This window comes from Rhincodon typus, chromosome 6 (assembly GCF_021869965.1).
Source record: "Rhincodon typus isolate 14 chromosome 6, sRhiTyp1.1, whole genome shotgun sequence".
In the NCBI taxonomy this organism is placed as follows: Eukaryota; Metazoa; Chordata; class Chondrichthyes; order Orectolobiformes; family Rhincodontidae; genus Rhincodon; species Rhincodon typus.
Window position 1 is genome coordinate 50,120,453 of NC_063337.1, and position 18,969 is coordinate 50,139,421.

The 18,969-nt window shown below is 41.2% G+C and overlaps 1 protein-coding gene across 1 annotated transcript in view; it reads left to right on the forward strand.

Moving 5' to 3' along the window:
* The window catches only part of LOC109928303 (DNA-binding protein RFX8), a 70,442-nt gene that overhangs the window by 46,544 nt on the left and 4,929 nt on the right, over positions 1–18,969 (forward strand). The window contains exons 12-15 of the mRNA XM_020528286.1: positions 253–345; positions 6,976–7,070; positions 10,256–10,373; positions 13,345–13,625. Coding sequence (XP_020383875.1) covers positions 253–345; positions 6,976–7,070; positions 10,256–10,373; positions 13,345–13,625 — 587 coding nt within the window. The remainder of the gene's footprint in view (positions 1–252; positions 346–6,975; positions 7,071–10,255; positions 10,374–13,344; positions 13,626–18,969) is intronic.

An 18,969-nucleotide genomic window follows, 5' to 3' on the forward strand; every position in this document is an offset into this window, starting at 1 on the left:
ACCCTCAAGGCCTTGCTGGCAAAGTGCGGCATTCCTACGTACACCTGGGAATCACTGACCCAAGACTGTCCAAAGTGGAGGCAGGGCATCTGGGAAGGCATCGAGCACCTCGAGACTTGCCATCGGGAAAATGTGGAAGCTAGGTAAAATCAACATAAGGAGCATGCTGCCAACACCCCACCTACTCCTTCCTGCGACCACCTTCTGCCCCAAGTGTAACAGAGCCTGCAGAAGCTACATTGGTCTGTACAGCCACCTGCGGACTCACCTTGAGACTGGAAGAGAGTCATCCACGTCTGCAAGGGACCACCAATGATGATGATGATGATGATGATGATGAGGCAGGTTCAGTATTCAAAAATCCAGGTGGAACAGTTTGAATACCTCTTATAGAATCATTGGTGGACAGTATAAAAACTGAAACAACTGTGGATGCTGTAAATCAGTGGTGGATGGTATTGTGTCATGCTCTGCATTTGTATCATTCCATTAAGTAAATTTTGCCAAACGCAATAAGTGAATTTGATCAGAGAAACAGAGAAAATAGGAGCCAGAGTTAGGCCATTTGGCCCTTCAAGTCTGCTCCAACATCAATATGATCATGGTTGGTTTTCCAAATCAATACCCTGTACCTGTATTCTCCACATACCCTTTGATCCCTTCAGCCCTATACCTAACTCATTCTTGAAAACACTCAATGTTTTGGTCTCAACTGCTTTCTGTGACTGAGAATCCACAGGCTCAATACTCTCTGGGTGAACAAACTTAACGATGAGTGACAATAAGAGCTTCTTTAAATATATAAAAAGAAAGAAAGGTCAAAATGAATATAGGCCCTTAAAAAATAAATCTGGGGAGAAAGTTCTCAGAAACAAAGAAAAAGCAGAGGAGTTAAATGGATACTTCCCACTAATACCAAAGAATGGACGGAGGAATCAAGTACCAACACCATTACAATCACTAGAGAAGTAGTATTAAATAAACCATTGGAGCTAAAGGCAGGTAAGTCCCTTGGCCTTGATGGCTTGCATCCAAGGATCCTAATTCAGTAGCTACAGAGATAGTGCATGCATTGGTTGTAGTTTTCCAAAAATGCTTGGATTCTGGAAAAATACCAGAGAATTGGAAAACTGTCAATGTGACACCCTTATTCAAAAAGGGAGGCAAAAAGTGGGTAGGCCAATTAGCCTAATGTCTATTATTGGAAAATGTTGGAATCAACCATTAAGGTAGTATTAGCAGATCATTTAAAAAAAATTATAATCAACTCAACCAGAATCAGCATGGCTTCATGAAAGGAAAATCATGTCTGACAAATTTATTAGACTTTTTCGAGGAAATCATAACCAGAGTAGATACAGGGGAACCAGTCAATGTGTCCATTTGGACTTATAGAAGGCATTCAATAAGGTATCTTACAAAAGGTTAAGTCATAAGATAAGACTCCATGATGTTGGAGTAGTATATTGGTATGTATAAAAAAATGGCAATGGGCAGGAAATAGTGAATAGGGGCAAGATGCCTAGCCTGCTGTGCTCCTTCAGCTCCACACTGTCATCTCTGACTCCAGCATCGGCAGTTCTTACTATCTCTGAGTGAGTTATAACCCCACTGTGAAGCCTCTTCTAGGGATGCCGACCTTGAAGATGTTATCTTCCTCCCTCCGGAAAGACTTCAGTGGATCTCTCTCCCACTGCAACCCTCTGGTTATCTCTTCAGCCCTGAAACTGCTCGCCATCTTCTGTCCCACCTATCCGCTCCTCCCACCTCACTGACCAATCCCCACCTACACTCACCTATCACCATCCTACCTACCTTCCACAGCCCCACCCCTCCTGTCTCCATTTATTTCAGAGCTCCCTTCCCCTCCCCCATTTTTGAAGAAGGGTCCCGACCCAAAACGTCAACTTTCCTGTTCCTCTGATTCTGCTTGGCCTACTTGCTCCTCCAGCTCCACACTGTGTTATCTCTGACTCCAGCATTGGCAGTTCTTACTAACTCTGAATAGGGGCAAGAGGTTTTTTCAGATTGGCAACCTGCTACCAGCAGAGTTCCACAGGGATCAGTGTTGGGACCACAACTGTTTACAATACATATTAATGACTTTGAGGAAGGAAACGAAAGTACTATCGCCAAATTTTCAGTTGGAAGGGCAAGTTGTGAAGAGGATACGATAAGTTTACAGACAAATATTGATGTGTTAGGTTAGTGAGCAAAAAGATGGCAAATGGACTATAATGTGGGGAAATATGAAGTTGTTGATTTTGGAAGGGGGAGAAAAAGAACAGAGTGGTATTTAAATAGAGAAAAACTGCAGAAACCTGTAACACAAAGGCACTTGGGAGTACTTGTGTATGAAACACAGAAAGTTAGCATACAGGTGCAGTCTAACTGTAACTGTACAAAGTGCTGGTGAGACCACATCTGGAGTACTGTGAGCAATTTTGGTCCCCTTATTTAAGGAAAGATATCATTTCATTGGAGGCAATTCAGAGAAGGCTTACTCGAATGATCCCTGGTGTGGAAGGTTTGTTTTGCGAGCAAAGGCTTAACAGATTAGAGTTCAACTCACTGGAGTTTGGGTGATCTCAATGAAACATACAGGATTCTTAAGAGGATAAATCCTGAGAGGATGTTTCCCCTCACAGGAGAGTCTAGAACCAGAAGGCATAGTCTCAGAATAAAGGGGGACCAATTTAAGACTGAGATAAGTTGGAATTTCTTCTGTCGGAGGATTGTGACTCCTTGCCACAGAGAGCTGTGGGCTCAGAATTCTTGTGTATATTTCAGGCTGAGGTAGATTGTTGATCAGTAAGAGAATCAACAGTTACGGGGGAAAGGCAGCAAAGTGGACCTCAGGAATGTTGGATCAGCCAACATTGAATGGTGGAGCAGACTTGAGGGGTCAAAGGGCCGACTCCTGTTCCTATTCCATGTGATCTTATGGACTTACCTAATTGGCCTACTCTGTATCCTGAGACTGTGACCCCTGATTTTGAACTCCCATGTCATGACAGTTTCATGCATTTACCCTGTCTAGACCTGTTAGAATTTTATAGGTTTCCATAAGATATGAGATCCCCCTCATTCTTCTAAGCCACAATGGATATAGTCCTCACTGCTCCAGTCTCTCTCATACATCAGTCCTGCCATCTCAAGAATTAATCTGGTACACGCTCATTGCTCTCCCTCCAAAGCCAGAACATCTTTACTCAGTTAAGAAGACCAAAACTACACACAGTACTCTAGGTGTACTCTCACCAAGGCCCTGCACAATTGCAGTAAGACCACCCTGCTCCTGTACTTGAAGGCCAATGTACCATTTGCCTGCTACACCCACAAGCTTACTTTCAGTAACAGGTATACAAGGACACTAACGTCTTGTTGCACTTTCCCCTTTCGCAATTTATCACCATTCAAAAGAATGACTCTGAATGCCCAACTTAGTATGAAATAAAGCAGCTTAGCAATTCATTTAAACCTCACCATTCCTAGAGAGAACTTTGTCAACTGAAGAAGAGAAAAGGAAGGCTTGCACTTAAAAAGTGCTTGTCTTGACCATTAGACAACTCAAAATTGTTTTACAGCCAATCAAACACTTTTGAAGTGCAGCTACAGTTGTAATGCAGTAAGTGTGGTAGTCAACTTGCATTTAGTAAACTTGCAAATAGTAATTGATAATGACAACATAATCTGTTCATGTGTTAATTGAGGAATATATATTGACCAGGAAGCTAGAGATAACTCCCCTGATCTTCTTTGAAATAATGCCATGAAATCTTCTATGTCTACCAGATCAGGTAGATCCCACTTCTCTTCTCAGCTTTGACAATGCTGAAGTATCCACGGTCAAGGCAGGATTACCTAATTTAATATTTTCATTTGGCATCAATTCAGCTAAGGGCATATCTTAGGTACCTGATGAAGTTTGAGAAATAAAAGTGATGCTGACAAGTTGCTCAGGAGCTGAAATGGTGCTAAATTACCTCGAACAGCTTTAATACTGCAAATCAGACTGGTATTTTTCAAAGGTATTCATGTCAGAATCCATGTTTGGTTACTCAGGTGGACCCCTGTTGTACAACATCAGTATGAACTTGGTGTCCAAGTTGCTGAGTGGAAGTCACAAACATTAGCCCAGTATACTTGTCACATCATGAGTCACGTGTGGGGCAGTCAATCTTCATCTGCCCCAGGCTATAGATTAAAGACTTGTTGCTTCTCCTCTAGAAGGAAACCTAGCTATTCTGGGCCTTGCCTAATATTGCCCCCTGTCAGTTCTCTTCCACTGACTTTGACTCCCAATTCCATGACACCTGAGGCCCAAAATACATTGAAAGCCTTGCACTTTATTTGTTATAACGTACTCCTTTATATTCTTGAAGCTTTCGGCATTGGAGAGGATGTAGGAAAAACATATAAGTATGTTTCTGTGATGATAAAATTGAGTTATAAGGATAGATTGATGAAGCTAGGACTATTGTCCTTAGACTAGGTTGGGATAAGATGGTCAGATTTTCAAATGTCAAAACTGGGACACACTCCCCCTTGGTATAGACCCAAACACTGCCAGACAGATTATTTTTATACCTTCCCAGGTTTCAACTTGTAGCAGAGAGAGGTTTTTGGTGGGGTGTGAGGGTTGTTTCTGTTTACATTGTGAATGGTTCCGTCCATCTCAAGAGACTGGTGGACTTCAGACTGCAGTAGGCCAGGAGCAACCCACTGTTTGCATTCAGAGGGTGAGAGGATGGGAGAGAGAGCCACCTCTGCCCTCTCTATGGCTGAGCTGCCCTGCAACCCCCAGCATTTCACTCTGGGCTGGTAGTTGCTGCAACGGTGACTGTCAGTAAGTTTTACTAATGCTAGTTTGTAAACAATTATTCGATGCAACCAAATGAACCAGGGCTCCAAAAGGAATTGCCATCCTCAATAAAGGCAAATATCATCTGTATTGTGGCAATGCTACAGAGCATGAGTATTCAGAGTCCTGGGTGGCACACCTTTTGCCCCTCCATCGCCAATAGTAATAAACATGCATGAGGCCAGTAGGGCAGCCAGACAGTATTCAAGGTCTGGGTCCACCCCCCAGACCACGACGTCACCTCTGAACTGGCATTTTGCAAATGTACGGTCTCAGCACTGGAGACTGGACATAATCAGCATCCCAGGCACCTAAATTGTCAAATTTGCTAGAGAGTTTTCAAGTTCTCCACCCCTAATGTGTAGAAATAAATCAATACCAAGATGGTGAGGATTCTTTTGCCTGATAATCAAAGGCCAGGGTAATGTCCATTCTCCAGGTTGTCCAAAATGGGAAAAGCTGAAAAATTGAACTATTTTTGGTAAATTGTAAGGACACCAGTGCATTTAGTGAAATTTCAAGTTTGTCCCAGCAGATATGCGTATCTAACAACCTAGGCTGGGAGGAGATTTAATTGATATTTTTATAATTATGAAGGGTACAGAGTGGATAACATAGAAACAGAAAATAGGAACAGAAGTAGGCCATTGAACCCTTTGAGACTGCTCTGCCATTTCATATGATCACAGCAGATATCTAACTCTGTATCCTGTTCCCGTTTTCTCCCCATATCCTTTGATCTCTTCAGCCACAAGGCTTATACCTAATTAATAAGGAGTAACTATTCTCAGAGGACACTGATTTAAAGTAATTAGTAAAAGAACTAGAGGTGACATGAGGAAAAACATTTTTACACAATGAATAGCTAGAACCTGGAATATACTATTTGAGAGTGTGGTGGAGGCAGATTTAATTGTGGTTTTCAGAAAGACATTGGATAATTATCTGACAGGAAAGGCAAACTGTGAAAATGCAGCAATTCCATGCTGTATGAATCTATGACTCTAGGAGTCTACCTGAGTTGTTCTTGCAGAGAGCCAGTACAGACAAGATGATCAGAAAAGTTTCCTTCTGTCTATTCAACCTTCTTTCTTATTTAGCTGTAACTTTAGAAGAATACCGTCATCTCCAACAATGTGACCTTTCAGTTTGTTACATTCGTCACTTTGAAGTTCCTAGCACTTTTTTGTTTATTTTTGCTTTTTTACATAATATTTTATTCTGATACAATACCAGTTTTCTACCTGTAATAAATCTCAAAAACATCATACATAAATGCAGCATTTGTTAACTCAGTGCAAAATGAGAACTGAAACTGGAATCTTTCTGATCAGTGTCATTTAGCATTGTACAGGATGTGCAACTACCTACCAAGGCAGCTCCATGAACTTGTTATGGATGTAAAGATGCAATTTTAATTTGTAAATATTGGTTATATGCATTATAGATTTACCAAACAATTTAAATGACTGATAAAAGTTGGGTCTAAATTTGGGAGTTTTTAGCAAGTTTTCAAACATCATTCATAAACTAACTCTGATATATTTCCAAAATTACTTCAGATACAAGTTAGATTTCATTATTCATAGTTGGCATAAAATTGATTAGGATGGCTTTTGTGGCACAGTGGTAATGTACGTATCTTTGAGCCAGAAGGCGTGGGTTCAAGTCCTGCCTGCTACAAAGGTGTGATTAGAAAATACCAAAAATTGAATAGGTAAACATTAAATGAGTTGAGTTCAATGGAATTAATACCTTTATGAGTGTAACTAAGAATATTAGAGTAGTTTATGATTTTAAGTGTAGGAGTTTTCTTCCAACTCATGTTCAAAGAAACGTGGTAGCAATAGTTGGATATGATTTAATTTAATCTCTACAAAGTATGAAAAGTGTTGAGTGGATGTAACATTATTATATATTTTATAAAATGGACATTTTTACTCTGAAACTCCCAATAATTGAAGACTGTTTAAGCCACTACCTCTATTTATACCTTCTTCAGCTGAGCTTGTGGTCACCAACTTATGATATGGATAGAAGATAATGACTGTAGAACCACAGAAAACAGAATGTAGATAATAACGCTCTAATATGATTTCTTCTTATTGCAGGTTTTGATAGTTTGCTAGCTTTGCTGGATACTGCAGCAGATATTAGAGCTTACTTTCAGTGTGTGTCAACCCTTGTGCATCTTTTTGTGTTTCAGGTAAGATATTTGCTGAAAAGAATATTATAATTACATTGTTTATGTTACAGTGCATGTCGAAGGTTCAAATTTGTTGTGTCCCTTAAATCTGAGCACTTAGTCATCCACAGATTATAAAGCTAAATATATCGTGAATTATGGCTAGTGCCATTAATAAATATTTTTAAATTGTATACCTATGCTATCCACATATTCGTTGCTGCATATTTAAACAAGTATTTTTCTTTGGCTCTTCTTATGATCTTTCCTCTCAAATCTACACTTTTTATGTCAATTTAAAAACAATATAAACGAGGTCTGACTCTAACAGTACATGCAGACAATAGGGTAGATTTTGACTCCACATTTTGACATTCTGATCTGATTTGAGTCTGACAGTTGAGCTGCAGATGCAGGTTTAGGCTACAGAAACATTAGTTGTCTGGCTCTCTCTCTCTCTGTTTCTGTCTCATGGTTAAAACATTAGATCCTTTAAGCTTGACTTGAGCAAGACACTTATCTTTCAGATTCAATGTCTCTGCTGGGTTGATGGCTTTTAAAGCATGTCAAGCTGTTGCTTCTTGTTGAAATCTGAAAAATGTCACACCCTGTATAGCTTTTCTTCATAAGGTATTCTGGTCTTGACAGCATGTCAGCAATTCACATCCGCTTCTCTTGCTTGTAAGTTACTTCCAAAAGACATCTCTGTAAATGAAGTAACATTGTGTGCCAATGGTTTTGGAGCAGATGGAAGCCATTTGAGAACGATGCTATGGAGTGGTTTGTGGTCAGACTCCACTGTAATTTTGGCTCAACAAAACAGTTATAGATTAAAATGCTCGCAAGAAAATTCTTTTTCAATCTGTTTGTTATGACATCCAATTTATGTTAACAACTGGTTGTCTTTGCTGTATGAGAGTTGCTCCAAGTCCTATCTAGCACACTACAAGGTGACTTTATAATTGACATCATAGTACTGCAGCACTGGTGTTGTTGTCACCAGTTGTTTGGTTCTAGTGAAAACTGCTTCTAGTTCTCTGCTGTAACACCACTGCAATTCTGTAGCAGTGAACTTGTGTAGAGGTTTACACTCAGACGACAAATTAGACAAGAACATTGTTAGCTAGTTTATAGATCTAACAAGTTGTTGAGTTGCTTTCATATTTGCTGTTTGCTACACCTTAGCCCTCACCTTGTCAGATCTGGGTGAAGTCCCCTTGCTTTTAGTACATGACCTAACAACTTGACTTTGGGAAACTTCTTTCTCTTGTTCAACTTCAGGATCATCTGATGAGTACTCTCTAGTAGTCCCATTAGTTTCTGATCAAGGTTTGTGATGACATCTTCCATCATACCTCCATATCCATACACACTACAAAACCTTTTTTTAGGGTTAGCAGTCTAAACCCAAGACTTGATTCAGTTGACATGCGTGGATTTTCATCAATTGTTTGGAACTGTCGATCTTAATTCTTGGATTGGGGTCTCAGCTTCATTTGCTCTCTTGGATTGGATACTGTTCAATCATAAAGCCTCAAGTTTACCTACAAGGATTTAATTTTCTGGTGACTGTCTTGAGCCACTTTGCACAGGTCTGCAAAGTTCATAATGTTGCATGGAATACTGGTGTCTATCTGACACTTCAGATTCACTTGGTACTCTCCTTCTGTTGTCATCAATCCATTGGACACAAACCATTTAATACCTTCAGACCTGATAATGTCAAGTTGTTGTATGGTGCAGAGTGATTCATCAGAAAAATTGTCTGACATCACTCCAGCAGCCATTTTATAGCCTTTCTTTGCTTCTTTCCAGTGAAACACTTGTGTGCAAAGTAATTGCAGTTAAAGCACTGCTTTTCCCAAGCTGGACACACTTCCTTTTATTTGATATGGTGTCCTTCACAATATTTACATCTATTTACTACTTACGCTGACCTTGACCATTCTGCTGGCCTTCGTGCAAATATATTTTTCTTTTTCCATTTTGTTGTTCAAGTTAGTCCTGGATTGTCTCTCATCATAATGCAAAGCTTCATGCATTCTTCCATTAATACTTTTCAGCTGATGATAGACAACCTCAGAACTTTAGTACCTTTCTTGAGGGCAAGTTTCTACTCTCTTAGGAGATATGCTCTCACAGTTGGATCTTTTACACCTAAGGCAATGCTATTTCTGATCAGATATTCTTTCTGTTGTCCAATCTCATTGGATTTAGCTAGATGTCTCAGTGCTGTCTCATACTGATCATTATTCTCCCTTTCCCCAGAGGTCTGATGTTCAACACATAGCATTCATTAGTAACATTAGTAGGGAAACAAAAATGTGTCTTCAAGGCTTTTAAAATTTCTCCAGTTTGTCTTTCCTGCTCCTTGGTACAATCTAGCTCGCTTATACAGCTTGTAGGACCCTTTCTCCAGCACTGAAAACAGAGTTGCTACTCTTATTCATTCAGGGTTTTGTTTAATTCTGTAGTTACCTCATAATTTTGCCATGGAAACTAGATGAAATTTCAATTCTGTCCCATATTATGTTCTATATCCAAAGCACAAGGGACTGAAAAACTCACAATCATTCTGACTCATCTAGTGGCGCAAAGTTACAGACTGCTGTTTGAATTCTTTCTTGCTGTTTCTTGCAGTAACAGGGTATCTTGCAGTTCTGAAAATTCAGCTGCACAGCCCTGATACCATGTTTCATGTGATAAGTTTAATGACTACTGCATAAAATTAAAGTAACAACATCAGAAGTCACATGACTATTACAAGTCCAAGTATATGACACACAAATGCATTTCTCTAAACAATGATGAGAATGGGGAAATCTGTCCATATGCCATCTCCTGTGATTTCCTGACCCTGCTCCTGCCCCCTCTGTTGCTAGGTGCTTTTTTTTAACAGGTAAAATCCCAGCCAAAAATCTTTCAGACAAAATTACTTTCGGTCTTAAAGATTGGGAAAAGTTTAAACTTGAAGAGCACTTTTAAAATGTTTGGAAAACATTCACACATTGCCATAAGAAAATCTTGTAAAGCAGGACACACTGGTGGACCTTCCATGTTATTTCTAATGCGCAGAGGCTGCAGTACATGTAGAATTGCTTTCTCCATTCATATCATCAATATCATCATCACATTTAATTTTAAGCTAAAGACTATGCCTTCACCGAAAACATGCAGTATAAAGACACAAAGATTTGCTTTTTCAGCCCAGCAACTTCAGAGGAGAAGAGTTCACACAACTAGCAGCAAATTTCCAATTGAGATGGAACTACTTCCTGTCTGCAATAAGTCGTGCTTTAACACTGTCAAATGCAGAATCATTTGGTAAGACTTGAATCTTAATAAGTAATTGCAATATATTCATGTTTTCGCAAGTACTGAGACTAGAGAATTGATTTAAAAGAGCATAAATTTATTGATTAATTTGGGCTGATTCTTTTCAATCCCATTGCTGCAGGCTGGCAGACCTGGCAATATGAAATGAGAAAGTATTGGACTCTCGGAGGGCAGCCATTGACTTAAATAGTATCCCTGCAAACATTTTGGCCATGTTGGGAGGGCCTGACACCTCATGGGAAGATCAGCTTGGTTTACCCTGGCAGTCTCCCAGTGGGTTGCGTGTGAGGGTGGTCCATGATGCATACTCTCAGGCTCTTGGAGAGGCACCCAGCTACAATGGTTGCCATCCCCTACCTTGTAATGATGCAACAACAACAACACTGCACTCCCGTTCCACTTGTTTGCAATGGTCTGCCTGCCTGGTTCCAACTTCCCCCAATCTCATGTTTCTTAACTATGTACCTCTGGCAATGTTGTCCTGGATTCCATGGCCGATGAAGTGGAGTAGGCTATGGCCCTGCTGGAAAGCTTTCTAGGTAAGTGGTAAAAATCAGTCCTTTTCATGGTTATTGTCCATCTTAAAATGACATAAACTGGGTGTGAGTACCTATAGGGAAATATCGCCTCGTGCTTCTGTGATTACATTGTGTATTACTCAATACCATGTTAGACTGCAGATAGGGTGGATAATACTGCTACAGTCTGCTTTGTCTCTTTGTTGATTAGCCTGGTACATTAATAAGTTTATGATGGTTAAAAATAGTTTTAAAAATTCAATGTGATTTTGCTATATGTTATTTTGCCAGTTTGAGAGTGAAAACGCCAAATAAGACATAGTGCATGTATACCATTTGCAAATGTATCTCAGGCTGGTATCATACCCATCTAATCTTGTCAGCGAAGAAAACAAATTAATACATTTAATTAAAACAGAAAATACTGGAAATGCACAGCAGGTTCAGCCTTTGCTTCCTTGTCTTTATTTATTTTAATTTTTTTTTGCCTTTCTGCCAGCAGTATACCTATTCTAGATGCAGCCATTGTTTGTTTTCTTATCCCAACACTATTCCCTTTGGCTCTGGAAGACCAACTCTTCTGTCATTCACTCTCTCCCACCTTTCACTCAATCACAGTCCTTCCTTTTGCCCATGTTCCACCCACTCTTTGCTCAAAATCTATTGCACTCACCTCTGAGTTCCGATGAAAGGTCACAGGCCTAAAGCATTAACTGCTTCTGTCCACAAATGCATCCATAATCTGTTGAATATTTCCAGAATTTCCCATTTTTGTTTCGAATTTTCAGTTTCATGCTTTTTGAATTGCATCGTTTGACTTCTAAGAACAAATTTTTTGTGGAAGGAACAGTTTTGTGTGAAAACTGAACTTTCTTTAACAGATGCTGTGTAAAAATGAGGCATATCATGATCTCTCAGCTTGTATATATAAATATTTAACATATGTTGTTGGAAAAGGTCCTTGAAATGAAAACATGTGTCCCATTAATTGTTAAGTCTTAAATTGTGGTGCCAGTTAAGACAAATAAAGAACACTACTAATCCAGATATAAAGATTTATAACATGGTATGGTATTCTTAACAGGAAAGAGTAAATGACCATATATAACTTATCTTTTGGCTGCACATTAACAAAGCCAAATAATAAATAAATGCATTTTTTAAATTAAATGTAAAGTTCTAAAATGTCCTGGCAACAAATCTAGCTTTTACTTTGAATTTTGAATATTTTCACAAGTGTTGTCAGAAAGAGCTTGATCTACCCTATTTAAATAGAAAAGATTGATTTATAGCTAATATTATGATGGCATATGAGAAATTTATAAAGATTGTGATACTTTACAAGCCCTTTAATTGCATATTGCTGAAAAAGACCTATTTTGTCAAAGCTTTTCACCTTGCACTCGTAAGGATCCTTCGCAAGAATATCAATAAAATGGAAAACTAACATTTATATTTTATGAGATGAGAGTGCTGATTGATCAGCAAATGGACTCTGGTTAGAAGAGGTGTTGCCTTGCAGAATGTAACAGTGAATAATGATTGCCAGGATTTGTTTAGATTTTTAAACTAGGCAGGTTAACTTTGTTTGGACAGAATCAGAAGTCACATTACACCAGGTTATAGGCCAACAGGTTTATTTGAATTCACAAGCTTTCAGAGTGCCGCTCCTTCATCAGGTGAAGTGTGACTTATGGCTTCGTCCACGCCAGTCCAACACTGACACCTCCACATCTTGATGGGTCAGGATGTTGTTTGAAAATGAGTTGGCAAATAACTGCCACCTCTTTTTTTGAGATGCAACAGATTTGTTGTGCTTACCTGCTCTTTCTGTCTGCAATGAAAAAGGCACTGTGTCCTAATATATGTAGCTTCTATTTCATGCAAGAACACTGCGCTGTGAATCCAAATGACAGCCTTAAATTGGTAATCAACATAATTCTTTTTAAACTCAGAATTATCTATCATCTGTTATCCAATTGCAAAATTACATCTAAGGTTGGACAGTTGAGTTGCAAATGCAGGCTGGTTGAGTACAGTTACTCCTTGCAACATTTAGAGTCATAGAGTCACAGAGATATACAGCATGGAAACAGACCCTTCGGTCCAACTTGCCCATACTGACCAGATATCCTATATAAATCAAGTCCCATTTGCCAGCATTTGGCCCATGTCTCTCTAAACACTTCCTGTTCATATGCCCATCCAGATGCCTTTTAACTGTCATAATTGTACCAGTCTCCACGACTTCCTCTGACCGCTCATTCCATACCTAGACCATCCTCTGCGTGATTGGTAGACAATGTTGGTTTCCCATATTGGTAATCTTGTGAATTGTCCTGATGAGTGTAAGACAATAAACTTTGACAAACTGTGCCTTTTTTCAACAACACTCAAGTTCTGTATTACCAATGACTAGCCTTTCATTTGATGTACAATAGGATCTTGGCACTTGGTGAATCTTCTAATTTCTGAGTACTTAACTCATGTACTTCAATCCTACATGGAAGAGGAAATGGAAAAATCAGTATCAGAAAGCATGGATCAACTTCCACGTGATACAATTCAGGAACCAGACTTAGAAACCGTTCTCAAAAAGTATTCAGTCCCATCAGAATCTCTTAATGTAAAGTCTGAACAAACAGGTGACAAAGATCTTAATCTGCAAAATATCACCATCAAACCTTTGGGCTTTAAAGTTGATACATTGACTGGCAACAAGGTAAGCTCATCCTGTTGTCTAATTAATAATTGAATTTTGCTGTGAAAGTAATTGAGACTAATAGCAATGTTTTCGTGGACTAATCAGCCAGCAGCTTCCAACAAGCGCAGAGTACAGTTAAACCTGAAAATCTGAAACTTGCTGCCTCTTTCATTTATCCACTGGTAGAAACATTATTTCACTACCTGCCTCTTCAGTGAATAACAAGATTCCCTGGAATTATGTCATTGATACAGACTAAACTTGCCACAGAACTCTAAATTGAAGTATCCTTTCAAAAACCAGAACAACAATATGTATTTATCTAGCCCCTTAACAGTCCAAGGCACTTCACAGGAGCCTTATAAAAACAAACCCACTTATAAAAACAAATCCATAGTTACCTTCACCATACATCCTCATAGCCTGCTTCTTGTAAAGACTTCATTCACCCAGTTCCTACATCTCCGTTGCATCTGTTTTGATGATGCCAACTTTGACAAGGGGGTCTCCGAAATGTCCAGCTTCTTCCTCACCGATTTCCCACCACTGTAGTTGACAGAGCCCTCAGCTAGGTCCGAACCATCTACTGCACTTCAGCCCTCACCCCCTCCCTTCCCTCACACAGCAGCGATAGGGTCCCCCTTATCTTCACTACCATCCCACCAGCATCCACATTCAAAGGATCATTAGCTCCCATCTCCACAACCTCCAGGAAGACGCCACCACCAGACACATATTCCCCTCCCGTCCCTTGTCAACCTTCCGTTAGGACCATTCACTCTGGACACTCTGGTCCACTCCTACTTCACTCCCAACAATTCACCCCCAACACCCCCATGGTGCTTTCCCGTGCAACCGCAGAAGGTTTAACACCCGCCCGTTTACTTCCTCCATCCTCAGAATCCAAAGGCCCAAATACACCTTCCAGGTTAAGCCTGTAAAAGTACCCTGAGCTTTCAGTTGCCTGCCACTTCAACAGACTACCATGTTCCCTGGCCAACATCTGTTTCTCAGGCTTGCTGTAGTGCTCCAGCAAAGCTCTGCGCAAGCTGGAAGAACAACGCTTCAGTTTCCACTTGGGAACTCTGCAGCCTTTTGGACACAATCTCAAGTTCAACAATTTTAGGCCTTGAGGCACCTTTTCCCATGTCCTTACTCCAACCCCCACACACCAGGCCTTGTTATCACGTGGTCTGCTATTACACACACCCCATTATTAACCACAAATGATCCCTATTAGTAGCTATTCATTCTCCTAGGCTGATTGCTTTCCACTCCTTTGCCTGTCCAACTGTTCTCTCTCTTTGGGTTCGATCTCCACATATCATTTACTCCCTGTCCTCTCTCCCCACCCTATCTTCTGTATAATAACCAACTTTTTCCGAGCTGCCATCAGTTCTGAGGAATGGTTGCTGGACCTGAAACATGAACTCTGGTTTCTCTCCACACATGCTACCAGACCTGCTGAGATTTTCCAGCAGTTTCTGTTTTTATTGCTTATAAAAGCAAAATTTGCTACTCAGTCGTATAATTTGATGTTAAGTCAAATGGCCATTGTCAGGGAGATAGTCTTTAGGGGCTGTCTTAAAGGAAAAAAGGGGCAGAGAGGAGGAATGGGTTAGGGAAGCAATTCCAGACCTTGTAATCATGCAGCTGACGACTTAGAGACCAAAAGTAGGGCAAGTTAGAAATTGCTCAAAAGGCCTGAATAAGAGGATAGTGTCTATCTCAGGTGGTTATGAGACTGGGGGATTTGAAAACACGGATGAGAATTTTAAAATCAAGGCATTGCTTTTAATTTTAGTCAACAAGTAGTGAGAGGTAATCAGACTTTCTGAGCAAAGACACAAGCAGCAGACTTTTGAATGGCCTCATTTCGACAGAGGCTAAAATGTGGGAGGCTGCCCTGGAGTACATTAATACAGTCAAGTCTACAGACATCAAAGGGGCATGCATGAGGGTTCCAGCAATAGAGGTTTTGAGACAGGAGCAAAGCCGAGTGATTTTATGGGTGTGGAAATAGGCAGTCTTGGTGATGGCACAGATATGTGTTCAAAGACCAGGACATGTGGAGAGAAGCTGTCACCCACTATGAAGGGAGAATCCTGACCATCACAGGAGAAGATTGGGACAGCTCTTGCTGGGACACCAAGACATTCCTTTTCTGCTAACTGAATAAGTTCTACTACAGTTGCCGCCCTAACCCTACTGTCAGTGCTATTTGTGCCACACAACTGGGATAGCCCTGACCCCTGTGAAGAAACGGATTGCTCTGCCTGAATGCACCTCCTTGACCTCTGAGGAAGGGCCTAGAGGAAGCATCATTTGCTCCAACTCCCCTCCCCTCATTGCCTGTACAGCTCAGATACTGATAGTTCAGTCGGAAAGTCAGGTTTAAAATGCTTGTAAATACAATCTAGTGAACATCTTGCTGTGACAGCTCCACAGCTGGCTAAGGAAGAAACCCCATAGACTGCTGGCATTTGGAGGGCTGCCAGAGACGAAGCACCTACTCAGCCCCAGGCTGGAGAGGACAGTTTTGTGGCAGCAATCTGGGACTTTGTCTGCATGCACTGGGAGAAATAGGAATGGCAGACAGGTAAGAGGAATGCAATGGCCCTCATAGCCCAGAGACTGCAGCTATGCTATGCTGACACAAGTGCCTCAAACAGCCATTTGCTTCCATGAATAGGTTGGCAGCTGCCATGGAGAGCCAAGTCCAGCATCCTTAGAATGAGCACAGCCTTGTACTCCATCAGCCCAGCACAGGTCCTCATGACCAATGGCATGATGACAGAGAATTTTGATCACATTCCAGGTACCCTTCCTCACAAAGAGACAGGGAGGTGCCAGGAGGCATCAGCCTGAGGAGGAACCCCACTCAGGCCCCTCAGAATTCTCCTTTCATGACACTCCATAGGTGGTCAACCCCTTCACCTCCACCCTACCTGTCCCCCTCTGATCCTTGGAAGTTCAAACCAAGGAACCCCCATGTCATCTGGCCGAACATCCAAGGCCAACGCACTCCATTTCTGAGCAGGCTTCCTCCATCCCAACTGCGGAATGTGAGACGATACTGAAACATTGTGGGAGGGAAATATTTGAGGGCACATTGGTAGCACGGGTGACATTGCACTGTACATACGGTCTCATGTTTTCCTGAATGGTTTTGCAGTACATCTGCTTGTCTGGTTCTCTTCCCAGCCCCAAATGTAACAGTCCCACATGAAGCCTAACCTCTTGTCCGCACAGGTTTCAGACAGTTACCTCACTCACTCTGGGTGACGCAGCCATTTTCTATCTTGTTGCATAGTTTTGATTTCCAGCTCAATGGAAGGTACCAGTAAACGCTCATCAGCCAATCAATTCCAGCCTCCCCATCCATATGTCACTATAGCCCCAGACATCCAGATCCCCCTCCTGACAGCCTTTCCCATGACCCCACAGGCTTCACAGGACTCACCCAACTCATGTACCTGAGCCTGCATCTGCCAAAAAAATTTTCTGGATGTGGACACTGGTGGTTCCCCTTGTCCTTACCTACCATCCCACCAGTATGCATATTCAAAGGATCATTAGCCACCATTTCCATCACCTCCAGCAGGATTCCACCACAAGACATTTATTCCTCTCCACCCCGCTACCCGCACCCCCCCCCACCCTTGTCAGCCTTCACCAGGGACTGTTCCCCCCGGGATACCCTGGTCTATTCTTCCTTCACTCCCAACACTTCCTCACAGCCCCATGGCACCTTACCCTACAATCGCCGAAGGTGTAACACTTTCCCATTTACCTCCTTCCTCCTCGGTATCCAATGGCCCAAACGTATCTTCCAGGTGAAGCAGCGCTTTACCTGCACTTCTAGTCTACTGCATTCACTGCTCACAATCTGGTCTCCTTTACACTGGGGAAACAAAGCATAGACTGGGTAATAGCTTTGCAAATCACCTACACTCTGCCTGCAAAAATGACCCTAAGCCTCCAGTTCCCTGCCCCTTCAACTCACCACCCTGTTCCCTATCCTACATCTCTGTCTCAGGCTTGCTGTAGTGCTCCAGTGAAGGTCAGTGCAAGGTGGAAGAACAACACCTCATTTTCTGCTTGGGGTCCCTGCGGCCTTCTGGACTGAATTCAATAACTTTAGAGCTTGAACTCTTCTATGTTCTAGCCACACCAACAGACACACACACACGCACACCACATGCACACACACATAACACACACCACACACATACACAACCCATTGTTAGACACTAATAGCTATTCATCGACTTACCCAGACCGTTATCCACTCCTTTGTCTCTCCATTTGTCTCTCCGGCTGTTGTTCTCTCTCTCTGAGCTCTATCCCCACCTACTTTGCTAATTATCCACTCCCACCACCCTATCTTCTGCATGAAAACTGACATTTTCCTAGCTTCCACCAGTTCTGAGCAAGGGTCACCAGACCCAAAACGTTAACTGTGATTTCCCTTCACAGATGCTTCCAGACCTGCTGATCTTTTCAGGCAATTTCTGTTTTTGTTTCTGATTTACAGCATCCATTGTTCTATTGGTTTGTATTTTGCACAGTATTCCAGTTGTGATTTCCCTTGGGCCCTATATAGCTGTAGCACCACCTCCCTACTTTTATACCTGATTCAATGAATGCAAACATTCCATTTGCCTTCCTAATCAGTTGTTGTACCTGCAGACTAGCATTTTGTGATTCACATACCAGTACATCTGTATCATATTGAGTTTTGCAATCACAATTTAAATAATACGCTGCCTTTGTTTTCTTCACACCAAAGTGAATGAGTTCGCACTTTCCCATGTTGTACTCTATCCCCCAATTTTTTTTATCTATTCAGTTAATCCTTTAAGATTCCTTATGTACTCTTGACAATTTACTTACCTACGTGCTTTTAAACTGAAAAGAGTTCAACAATTTATTTTCAACTTTTCATTTGCGTCTCTTTCATCTCTTTCTCTCTTTAATCCAATGTTTCTCTCTCTTTATTTCACTCTGTGCACCTAATTTGATGCTGGATTAAATATTCTAATTTACACTTCCCGGTTCAGACTTTGATTGGTTAAGGAGATACACAGTTGCTTGTTTTACCCAGATAGTTTAAAGAGGGTGTTACACAGTTTAGATGTTTAAGTAAAAGTAAAAACCAAAAGAACTGCGGTTGCTGTAAATCAGGAACAAGGAACAAAAACAAAGTTGCTGGAAAAGCTCAGCAGGTCTGGCAGCATCTGTGGAGGAGAAAACAGAGTTAACGTTTCAGAACTGTTCGGAGGAAGGGTCACCGGACCCGAAACATTAACTCAGTTTTCTCCTCCACAGATGCTGCCAGACCTGCTGAGCTTTTCCAGCA